Source organism: Molossus molossus, unplaced genomic scaffold (assembly GCF_014108415.1).
Source record: "Molossus molossus isolate mMolMol1 unplaced genomic scaffold, mMolMol1.p scaffold_m16_p_5, whole genome shotgun sequence".
NCBI lineage: Eukaryota > Metazoa > Chordata > Mammalia > Chiroptera > Molossidae > Molossus > Molossus molossus.
Window position 1 is genome coordinate 72,844,432 of NW_023425388.1, and position 12,750 is coordinate 72,857,181.

Genomic DNA, 12,750 nt, shown 5'->3' on the forward strand with positions numbered 1-12,750 from the left:
AGACCCTCCATTGTGTCAACATGGCTGGGCCTTTATACCTTAATTTCAGTCAGTCATTGAATACGGGATACCCTGAGAAGGGTCTGACTTTGGGCAAAGTAATTGAGGTGATCTTTGAAGATGCTGAGAACTGAAGGGAGTCTGACGATAGTGTTCCTAGGAGTAACAGCAAAAGTCATTCCGTGAAGGAGATTCTGAGTGCATACACTGTGTCCACCATAGCTGCTATTCCCATGCTCGTCATTCCTTCCTGAATTTCTGAGTTTGTCTGGTATTATTTCCCTTCAGCCTAAATAGTTTCTTTTATCATTATTAGTAGTGTAGGCCTGTTGGTGAGGAATTTTTTTAGTTTTCTTTTATCTAAATATGCTCCATTCTTGAAGCATATTTTTTGCATGATAAAGAATTCTGGGTTGACTTTCATTTTTCAGCACCGTAAAAAGGTTCATTCACCATTTCTGATGAGAAGTCAGCAGGAACTCAAATTATTGTTTCCCTGAATATAACTTGTCATTTTTCTCTGGCTGTTTTAAAGATTTTCTTTTTATTGTTGCTTTTAGCACTTATTATATGTCTATGTATGGTTATTTTCATATTTATCCTGCTTGGGGATTACGGAAATTCTTGAATATGTAAATTTATGCTTTTCAGCAAATTTTACAAAATTTTCCATCACTATTGCTTCAAATAAATTTTCTGCCAACTTTGTCTCTATTATTCTTCTAGAGCTCAAATCACACATATATTCAAAGAACTTTAGCTACTTCACCACTGCTCTGTATAGATATGTTTTTAATCTCATTTTTCTCTGTTTTATTCAGATTGGATAATTTCTATTGATATATTTCAAGCTTGCCTACAATTTCCTGTCTAATCTTCATTTATTTCTTAGGCCCATTCAGGGAATATTTTATTTTAGATATTGTATTTTCAATTTTAGAATTCCCACTTATTTTTAAACTAGTTTAATTTTCTCTGTTGTTATTTTTTGGTGTTTTCATTTATTGTGAGCACATTTTCCTTCCAATCACTGAGCATAGTTTAATATCTGATTTAAGGTCCTTGTCTGATAATTCCAACATCTGGGTCACCTTAAGTTTCGTTTACCTTTAATGATTTTTTTACTCCCAAGAATGGGCCACATTTTCCTAGTTCTCTGTATACTGATCAGTTTTACTTGGGTAGTAAATATTACAACATAGAGACTCTGGATTTTGTTATATTGCTTTGTTGACCCCCCTACCCCCAAATAACATTTAACTTGGTTGGACTCAAATGGCTAAGTCTTCCTCTTGGACAGTGTTTGAAATCTCTGTGCTTTTACCTTTCGCTAGTTGTTTTCAGGTGTGCCCTACCATGTGTGGCTTAGAGTCAGCCAGAGAGATGTTCATAGAATTTATACATAGAATTTATAACTCTTTCTTTCTCTCTCTGCCTCTCTCAATTTCCGGAGACCAAGGTTGCCCCAAAATTTGTTCTCTTATTCTTCAGAAAAATGTGAGTTTTCTATTAGAGCTTTAGCTGTCCAGTGTGGTTCTAACTGCAGCCTTTTCTGAGACTAAAAGTGGTAAAAATGGAAAAAAATGGGAACAGACACCCTCAATCCTGAACTACTTCCTTCTTCTAAGGATTGATAGTCTTCAAGACTCTTCTTATGTTTTTCACTCTCCAGTGGATTCAGATAGTTGTTTTTATATTTTGTCCAGAATTTATAGTTGTGAAAGCTTATTTTGCTATAAAGAAAGTGGAACTTTTTTCAAATCCATATATTTTTAATACTATTGTGCTTTTACCAACTGATACTGATTTGGCTGGTTGTGCTGTCTTTGGACATTGAGATGGAATGTATTATATTATTAAATGCCTTTTTGCTTTTTAAATTTCATCTATGCATTGATTTTTTTTTTTTTTTACTTCCTAAATAAAATCTCACTCCTGTTTTCCCCAATTTCTAGATTCTTATATATGGTTTTTTGGTTGGCTTTAAAGGTATATCATGAGATATAATTGTGCCATCTTTGAGAAATTGCTTACTCTCTTTAGACAGTAATATCCTCAATTGTGAAGTAAAGGAAATGTATGAAACTATTGAGAAGTATAGAGCTCTCATAGAAGGAGATTAAAAACCTTCAAATAAATCCTTTCATTTTATACATGAATAAATAAAGCTTAGAAGTATTTAAGGAATTACTAAGGATATCACCAAATTTTTTAGTGGATGAGCTGAACTTGAAAATCCTTCATAGCTCAAAAAAATCTCAGGGTAAAGAGATGTGGCAAGTTTTGCAGGAAAATCTATGATTTTTAGATGTGATGCACTTAAAATGGAAAGAAATAGCAGCTATAGGTTGAGATTCTTGTTTAGGAAAATTAAGTCAAAGCTAAATGTGGGTCAGTTGTTCTGGTAGTCAATAAGTGGGTGAGTGTCTTTCATGTGTCAGACACTGTGTTTCATGCATGGGATACTTGAACAAGACTGACATAGATCCTGCTCTCATGGAGCTTAGAATCTGCTAAGAAAGATACAAAATAAATAATTGCAAATAATTAAATTATGCACATCATGTAAGGAGAAATAGAGGGTGACATAGAAATGTGTAATTGGTATATCTAATCTGCTTTGAGGGCTAAGGAAGACTTCCCTGTGGAAGTGATGTTTAAGATCAAGATGAACAGAAAACAGCTAGCAAGAAGAGTTGGGGAGATGAACATTCCTGACAGGTCAAACAGCCCTTATGAAGGACAGAGAGAGTTAAGTTGTGATTGAAGTGGTAAAACAAGGAGAAATCCACTGTATAGAGGCCTTGTTGGAGTTCTGGAGGTGGAAAAGAATAATGATGAAAGAAGACATAAAGAGAAGGAAGAGCAGGAGAGACTTTGGGGGAATACTACAACTAAGATGCCTGAGGAAACAGGTAGGCTTGAAGAAAGACAAACGGGGGAAAGGATAGGGTAGTGGTGGTCGTGAAGGAAGGGTTTTAGGAGAGGAAAGTGTTTAATAGCATCAGAATGTGTCGAGGAATCCAGGAGCACGAGCACTGGAGAAAGACAGAAAGTTTGACTATAGTTCTTTAAAATTGTGGTTTAAATGGAAGGTGTAGGAGCCATAGTTTGCTGGTATCAAGGAGAGAGCGGGAGGGGAGGAACTTGAGGCTGTGGGCACAGATCACTCATTCTAGAATTTGATAGCAAAGAAAGGACGAAGGGCACTAGAAGGAGAAAGCAAGCATCTATTTTTTTCATCTATCAACACAGGGGAAACCTGAGGGTGTTCAAAGAGTTTCACTTGAGACCATTCAGGGATTTGGTAAGGGTATTTTCCCAAACTTGGTGTGTAAAAGTGTAGCTTTAAATTGTTTAGTGATTTCTTTCTTCTTGTCATTGCCATTTTGTTAATTTACCATGAAATGTTATCTTTTTCTAACAGTTTATCTATTACATAATATAAGAATATCTAATTATATGATGCATTTTGTAGTATTGACAAATTTTTGAAAAGATATTCAAATAGTAAATATTGGTAGATTCAAAATAATAAAATCTAGTTATTTTTATTCTCCAGAAAATCATTTTATATTATCCTTTATTGACTCCCTCTCCAGGGGTTGTTTTAAACCAGAAATTTAGGGAGGTTGATAGATAGAGTTGCCTGTAGGGCCTGTTATACTGTGGTGCCAGCTCAAGCCTATTTAATTGGACTTTTCAGAGTATAGAGTCTGGGCATCTGGACTCTCACAAATCTTTGCAGATGATTCTAATGCAAGCTAGGGTTAAAAACAGTGTTCTAGGTCTTTTTTTTTTTTAATCCTCATCCAAGGAGTTTTTTGATATTTTGTTCAGATAGAGTGTGAGGGAGGGAGAGAGAGAGAAACATCGACGTGAAAGGGACACATAGAGTGGCTGACACTCACATGACCCAACCAGGGCCTGGGACAAACTGCAACCGAGGTACATGACCCCAGCGTGAACCAAACCCGGGTCTCTCCAGACTGCAGGCCGATGCTCTAACTGCTGAGCCAAACTGGTCAGGGCAACTCATTAATATTTAAAAAAATTTGAATTAGTTGCTAATATTTTTAAATTGGGAGATTTTACCCCAATTGACTTAGTTTGTAGGGTTGCTGTGAGGATCGAGTTAAATGAAATATATAAAGCACTTAGCACTGTGTCTTAATTTTGCAGAGTCAAAAAATGGTACCTTAATTATCACTTTGTGGTTTTCAATGTATTTTCATAGATATTATTTCATAATATTTAATTAGCCCCTAGAGATTAACTTTTTGGTTACTTACAGTTTTTTGGAATGAAAAACAATGCTGAAATAAATATTCTCATACATATATCTTTGCATATTTTATATATATATTTATATATATATATTTGCCATCTATCCATTAAACACCTTGACCCTTGTTATCACTGATACACATTTATACAAAAGAATCTGTCTCCAACAGTTAATTTTAGGCTATGGGATAGTAACTCCCTCAAAAACAAAAAAAATGCACCAGAAAACAAAAAATATCTAGCCCAATAGTATGGCTTTTATTAGCTCTGTGTCCTAACAAACTGATACATACTTTGTGATTATCTTCAGAAAAAAAAATTAGGGCCAGAAATATGGTTTTTATTAGCACTATGTCCTAACCAATACAGACTCTGTGATTATATTGCTTTGGAAATGAAAATCAAATTTATTATTTATCATAATTATTTTTGATTTCTAAATTTTATCCATCCACTGATCATTATTGAATTCTTGTGTTTTAGAACTTGTTACTTTTATTAAACATTTCTCCTTTTTGTAAACGAGTTGGGTGTTTTATTTCTCTGAAGAGTATATTTATAGTTACTAGCTCAGTCACACTTCAACACATATTAGTCTTATCTCTTGTCAGCCTTTCATATCTTTTGCCCATTTTTTTCAATTAGTTTGTCCATGTCTTTTTCTTAATTGATTTATATGTTTTCTGTATATTTATATGTTTTTTGGAGGAAATTTTGTAATTCTTTGTACAGATTTCTCCATATTTGTCTTTGCAGTTTTTCTGTTTTGTATCAGGGTTACAAAGGTTTCTTCACTTCAGATGACATCTGTCCCCATTTTCCTGGGGCCTTTCTGGTTTCCAGAACACTGAATGTTCTGTGTCCCAAGAAACCTCTGAGTGCCAAACCAGAACGTTATCACCTTATCTAGTGTTAAAAAATAATTACCTATATTTTTTCCAGTACTTATTTACTTATTTATACTTAAACCTTTGATTCATTATTTTATTTTTATGTAAGAAGTGAGACAGGAATCTGTTTTAAATTTTTTTTTCCAGATGGCTAGCTAGATCTTCCAATACCACCTATCAAGCATATAAATAATCATCCTTCCTGCTGCTTATAAATTTGAATGATCACTTTCATAAAATACTGAACGCATATATGTGTAGATGAAGCAGTCAGGGTTCAGAAAGTAATCTATGCAAGATTACAGAGGTAATAAATGGAAGAGCCAAAATGTCAATTTTCTTACTCTAAAAATTTTGGTGCTTTTTTCTATTTTTGTCTCTGCTGAAACTTTGGGTTTCTAACCAATATTTTGTTTACTGAACACCTAATTAGGTGTTGTCTGCTACTAAATTAATGTTTTTCAAAATGTAAATTATTTTTATAAATTAAAGTGTAAGAATATGAAATCTATGCCGTGATACCAGGATTAGTTTTTGACACTGTTATGCTTAAAAAGTAAGTGTTAATTGTGTTTCTTTGTACTTATTATTTTAACTTTTTATATTAACATAAATAATATACACTGCAGGATGTATGATAATCATATATTTCAAAGAATAATTATACAGTGAATATTTATGTAAGTTAAAAAATAAACTATTACCATTTCTCCCCCAATTATACCCTCAACCTTTGCTCTAATGGTAGCTATTATCTTTTGGGACCATCATTCTCTCTGGGGGATAATCATTCCCCATTTTTCTTTATGATTTACCATGTATGTATGCAGTCCCTAACAATAAAATTTGTTTTGACTTTTTTGGTATTGTTTATAAATGAAATCATATTGTGTATATTACTTTATAACTTTATTTACTCAGTATTATGTTTGAGACTTATCCATGTTTAAGTTATGGTTGTAGTTCATTAATCTACATAATTTTTATCCTAGTATTTCAGATGTTTGCAAAATAGTTTTTTTGCTGGGAAATTCTGGCTCAGAAATAACAAACATGATTTAAAATGCTCTAATATATGTGATAGATCTTCACTCAAGTGCCCTAAGAATGAAAACTAATAGTGAGTAATTGATCATCTTAGAAGCAGAAAAGAAAACATTTCCTTTACTTTCAATATGGATCATTAATGCATTAGTCTTCTGGTAGCTTTAGTAAGAGAAAAGATCACCTGTGCCTCTTATTCCAAATGGAAGTCCCGTTTGCAAAATTCCTGTTAGAAAATAACCGAATTTGGGGAAAATTGGTGATGCATTCAGTTATTTCTATAGGGTGATACTACTTTATATTTGCATAACAGAAATAAAATAACAGATTAGGCTCCCTTCCCCAAAAGTTACAAAGTTCGTGGATATTCTGGCTATCATAGATTTCCACTAGTTCCCAGATCACTATGTGAAAACCACTGCATTAGAGGCAGAAATAGAATTAGCCTATCTAGATTACAATTCATCTTATTTTCAGGACCTCCGAAAAAGGAGACAACTTCTTTCCACAATGTCTTGCTTGAATCTATTCATAACTCTGAAAACTTTCAGGAAATAATACTTTACTGTTTCCTCTACATCAACAATATATAAAAAAAAAATTGTAAAAAAATTTATTGTAAAAAAAAAATGCAGTGCAAACATTCACTAGCTAAAATGCTAAGGTTGATATTTTAAGCTTTCTGGAGCCAGAAATTTACAGTAAAGTTTTCTGCACTGTATTGACTTTTACCACACTGGTGATTAGAGAAAGTCATGTGCTCAGTGTAGCTAAATAAAGGTTGTAATGTAATTGAATTTCCGGGTCTTGGTGTGATTAAGCTCTTAGCCCCAAAGTTGCATTCATTTAAAATAAAACCTTGAATCTTTAGCAGAGATGTACTGCTTCATTTTTAGAGTTTAAAAGCTGTTTGTAATGTTTTAAAAAACTCACTAGTTATTCCTTAATTGTTAAGTGAGAATGGTCATCTGTGTTTTGTAAAGGGCAGAACTAGAATGTATAAATTCATTTGATTATCTAAAATGATTCAGGAAAGAAGAAGTAAAGCAAGAAGTAAAACTCATATCCCTTGTATTTTCTAGCCATTGCTTAATTCATAATGGTCTGGCTCTGTATTTTTTGTTATAACAGTTTTGAAGTTTGAAAGCTTGAAATACCAAATTAAGAATGAAATGATTCTATTGTTTGTTATTCCTTACGTAAAATATCAAGGTATTTCCACAGATTTCAATGTATTGAAATGGATTTCAATGTATTCTGTGTCATTTTTAAAAGTAATAAGTTCATTAAATGTTAAATAAAATATAGATGACAAATAAAGACATGAAGGCCATAATAAGCAATAAGAATGACTTCTAATTAGTTCAGTACTGGCATAGAAGCCTCAAGTCCTGGAGAGAAATAGAAAAAGAAATGTAAAAATAAAACTATTCCATATTATTCTCTTTAACAGCTATGTGGTCACCTTATTAGAGCATAGCCAACTATTTTATGCTGCAGTTTTGCCCCAATTTAAGGATTCTTTTAGCTTGGAATTCATTTATCAGACTCTTTTCTCCTTTGTTTGTCTCTCCCCCAAAACATGAATGAAAGGGCAGGAAATCTTTAACTCTTTTGTTTTCCATCTCTATGCATTAGACATAATAAATAAATCTAAGCAAATAAACTAGCACTTAAGGTATGGCATAATCTAGGCTCTATTTCAGTTCAAAACAATTACTGAATCAGGGTTGTTACTGGGAATGGTGAAATTTCAGAACTGCCTATCTCTAACTTTTTGAGTCAGTAGAGCACAGCAGAGCACAGGATATTACAATAGCTAAGAACTGTTTAACATCACAAGAAAAGCATGTGTTGTTCTGAGAGCCTTTTTCCCCCTTACTGGAAGAGGCCTTGGGAGTATGGTTTGCACAGTCATGCCTAGACAATGTCTATTGCGTGGGTGCTCTATGCTTGCTCAGGCATATGACAGTGATGATTTGGGAAAGGAAACTTCTGGTGCCCAAAGTGAGTAAGAGGTTTCATTTGTAGTAAAATCACAAAACATTCCTACTTCTGATGTTGATTTTGACTTAGATGGGAAAGTTTTTTTTTCAGTGTTAAGGGTTTTGGGTTTGTATTTTGTTTGTGTTTATGTGCGGATGCATGTTCACCAACTCTTTCAATTTCTGTTAAATTAATAGTGTATTTCTTAAGATCCAAACCTTGGTTTGTACTCACTGCAGTAAGATCTTGCATAAGAATAATTGGGCAACTGGAGCAGCTTACAAGCTGGGTGGCTGTGGCCAAACTGTTTCATCTCTATGAGTCTACATTTTTTTTATTTGTAAAGTGAAGCTAATGATACCTGTCAGGATGGAGAGAGTGAAATAAAAAACATATACAAATTACCAAAAATCTGAACCTAGTGTAAGTGCTCAAAATTACTGTTTTAAGAGAATGTGTTGTTAAAGAAAAGGACAGCCAAGAGGGGGCACTATATTAAAAACTTCTTCATAAAAACGCTGTGCATTAAATTTTACCCTAGAATGTTTCTCTTGGCTGGTCACACTAGATGCCCCAGAAGTGTATCGCATCATTGTGAACACTTCCTGGGAGTTTTGTGCCTTCCACAGTTAGAGGCGCTGATATCCAGCCTCCACTCTAATGACACTATTAATTTCTCTTACTTTATTACAATACAGAACTATTTGTAGTTCTTTGAAAATCCCATGTGACTCTATGCCTTCCTCTAAATGCTGTACTTTCTGTGTGCAATTTTCTTTCTCCTTCCATCTTCCTGGAAAACTTCTCACCTACTAAGATATAGTTCAAATATCTGTTGTAGGGGGTCTTCCCTAATCTCTTACCCCTGCTTTCTTAGATGAAACGTCTCTTCTTTTTAACTTCTGGACACTATGCATACTTCTATCATTGCACTGAAAACTTTATGTTATAATGTTTTACATAGCCACTTCCTCATCTGGACCTTAAGCTCTTGGAGAGAAGAGGTATTGTTTATTATGGCGTTTCTATGCCTAGCAAGTATTTTGCCAGTAGTTGTGGCTCAAAATATGTTTATAGCAATTCCCAATTAGAGTCTGCCTTATGAAATTTGAAGTTAATAGTTGTTCACATAATGTGATTTTTAACAATGTTGAGGAAAATCCTTTTGTTCTATACCAGCATCTAGTCAGCATAGCACTGCCTAGTCACTGGTTCTTGAAGAGTCTATAACAGTCGGACCGGTGTGGCTCAGGGGATAGAGCATCATCCCATGGACCGAGAGGTCCCAGTTCAATTTCCAGTCAGGGCATGTACCCAGGTTGTGGGCTCGATCCCCAGTGGGGGGCATGTTTCTTTCTCACACCGATGTTTCTATCTCTCCCTTCCTTTCTCTAAAAAAAAAAAAATCAATAAAAACATATTTTAAAAAAAGAGTTTGTAACAGATAGTAAAATCCTTTCTTCTACAGAGATAGATTAAATACATATACGCCTAGGAGAAGAAATACTTTGATTTGAATGTCAAGGCAAAAGGTAGTGAAAGGCATTCTGGGCCTAAAGTAGGAGTATAACAAACAGGCAGGAAGATCAGGTCAAAAGTTCATATTGGGGCACATATTTTTCCTGAGACTTTTGTTTGACTGTCATAATTTGTGTTTTCATTGGCAACTGAAATTCAAAGATGGCTTCAAGAATGTGACAAAATATGTGGTTTTAACTAGGAGTCAGAAATGCTAATATATATTTCTCTCTTCACCCCATTTCAGAGTGTGTAAGTACAGGAGTGGAAGGTCTTGTCACATCAAGCAACTCAACACAGCAAATGGACAAGGACAAGAACAGTTTGGGTAATGCTCATTTTTCAATGATAATTCTAATAGGAGAGTGCTTGATGCTTGTATGTTTTTATATTTTAGGATTTTGAATAATTGTATATGCATTTATAGACTGTATTGTCTATAAAATACTGTGTGCCCTGGCCTGGTGGCTCAGTTGGTTGGAATGTTGTCTGGTACACCAAAAGGTTCTGGGTTTGGTTCTGTGCAGGGCACATTCCTAGTTTGCCGGTTCAATCCCTGGTTGGGGTTTGTCTCTGACATCGATGTTTCTTTCTCTCTTTTCTCTCCCTTCCTCTCTCTAAAAAGTCAATAAAAAACATATCTCCAGGTAAGGATTAAAAAAAATATTGCTTATGTTTAAGATTGCAGGTAAATTTTTCATTCTGAAATTAATTCTGTGCTTATTTAGTACTATTTCAAAATATGATCACCAAACAAAACAATTTAAAAATATTTTTTCATTCAATTTTTAAAACATGAGTTATACCTGGTCAGTGTGGCTCAGTGGACTGAGCATTGTCCCATGGACTTAGAGGTCCCAGTTCAATTCCCGGTCAGGGCACATGCCGGGATTGCAGGCTAGATCCCCAGTGGGGGGTGTGCCAGAGGCCGATGATGGATGTTTCTCTCTCACATCAATGTTTCTACCTCAATCTCTCCCTTCCTTTCTTTCTTTTTTTCTTTTTTTATCCTCACCCGAGGATATTTTTCCATTTTTTGTACAGATAGAGTGGGAGGGAGAGAGAGGAAGGGAGAGAGAGAGAGAAACATCGACGTGAAGGGACACATCGAGTGGCTGCCACCCGCACGACCAACCAGGGCCGGGGACAAACTGCAACCGAAGTACGTGCCCTTATCGGGAACCGAACCCGGGTCTCCCCGGACCGCAGGCCGACGCTCTAACGGCTGAGCCAAACCGGCCAGGGCTCCTCTCTTTCTAACAAATCAGTAAAAACATATTAAAAAAAATTTTTTTTAAACCCATGAGTTGTTACTCTAAAAAAACTTTAAAAAAAGTCTTAGTAGATGTTAGTCATTTATTTTCTGTACCCCACCTACCAGACCAGTGGTCTCTCAAACTTCTATTTGCCAATATAGTAAACTTTTTTCTTGTATTTTAAAATGTTATTTTTGTAATGTGTTACATTAAGCATTTCATGGAAAAATAATTCCATTGACTTCAGAATTCAATCTTGAACTCAATAAATATCCTTTTAAATTATATTTAATTATTCACTATCTAGAAAAATTATGGAATAAACTAAATTTACAGTCAACTACAGAATAAAATAAGTAAAATAACTACATGAACTATAAATCTCAGGGATGGGTATAATGCATAAGGGTCGGATGGTGGCTCCCAAAAGATATGTCCACTGGGAACCTGTGAATGTCACTGTATTTGGAAAAGTAATCTTTGTAGAAGTAATTAAGTAAGGCTCCTGAGATGTGATCATTCTGAATCAGAGTAGGCCCTAAGGCCAATGGCCAGTGTCCTTAGAAGAGAAAACACAGGGATGATGGAAGTAGAAATTGAAATAACACATCCATAAGCCAAGGAACACCAAGGTTTTTTCGCAGTGACCAAAAACTGAAAGAAGCAAGGAAGAATTTCTTGATATCAGACTTCTGGCTTGCAGAAATATGAGAGAATAAATTTCTGTAGTTTCGGATGATCAAGTTTGTGGTTATATATATTAAGGCAGCCTAAGAAAATGAATATAAGGAGTAATTAAGTTACTTTTATACTATAAATATGTTTTAGAAAACACAATTCACATTTGTTTCAGTCTATATTTATGTACACTGTGAAAAAGCTCAATTAGACTTCTGATTTCAATAATGTAAAACTATAATCTTTCTAAATTTAAAAGAAAATTTGGTTTCATAGGAAGAAATTAAAGAAAGAACACAGGAGCATTGATCAGAAACTTTAAATGTCTATTGTACTACTTTGATACTGTATACAAAGATTTAAACAAGACAGCAAGAAGGACGCTTTCTATTTTCAGTGAAGTCATGATACTTGATATGAAATTTGCATTCTAGCCCTGGCCGGTTTGGCTCAGCGGTTAGAGCGTCGACCTGCGGTCCAGAGAGACCTGGGTTCGGTTCCCACTAAGGGCGCATAACTCGGTTGCAGTTTGTCCCCGGCCCTGGTTGGTCATGCGGGTGGCAGCCACTTGATGTGTCCCTTTCACGTTGATGTTTCTCTCTCTCTCTTCCTCTCTCTCCCTCCCACTCTATCTGAACAAAAAATGGAAAAAAAAAAAAAAAGAAATTTGCATTCTATAGCAAGTAGCTGCCAATCAAGACAATAAAATTGAACGACTCACATATTAACAATTAATGAAGTTTCAAAAGCATATCCAATATTATAAAAATAATCAGAGGAATATTTGTGAAAATAAGCATGATTTTTTTTTTCTCTTCTGAAAACAATAATTTTTGCATACTCAAGAGTACATTTCAACTTGTGAGTTTTATCTCTGGTATGAGAAGTTGCAAGGATAATTTATTGATTTTCTTTCTTAGGGTATTCTTTGGAAGGAGGTGGATTTTGATTGGCTATAGGAATATTTGGTATCTAGTTTGCAAGGTGGATTTCTTCATGGGTCTCCATTCACTAGAAACCTTTACTAAGTAGGTCTCTTCCACATTTCAGCCCACTGGCGATCATTGAAGACTTCATTCAAGTCAGTTAGG

At 34.7% G+C, this 12,750-nt stretch overlaps 1 protein-coding gene across 2 annotated transcripts in view; it reads left to right on the forward strand.

Annotated features, from left to right (window-relative positions):
• The window catches only part of CD200R1 (CD200 receptor 1), a 94,902-nt gene that overhangs the window by 5,629 nt on the left and 76,523 nt on the right, over positions 1-12,750 (forward strand). For both annotated transcript variants that reach the window (XM_036242872.1, XM_036242870.1), the window contains exon 2: positions 9,973-10,053. In XM_036242872.1, coding sequence (XP_036098765.1) covers positions 9,973-10,053 — 81 coding nt within the window. The remainder of the gene's footprint in view (positions 1-9,972; positions 10,054-12,750) is intronic.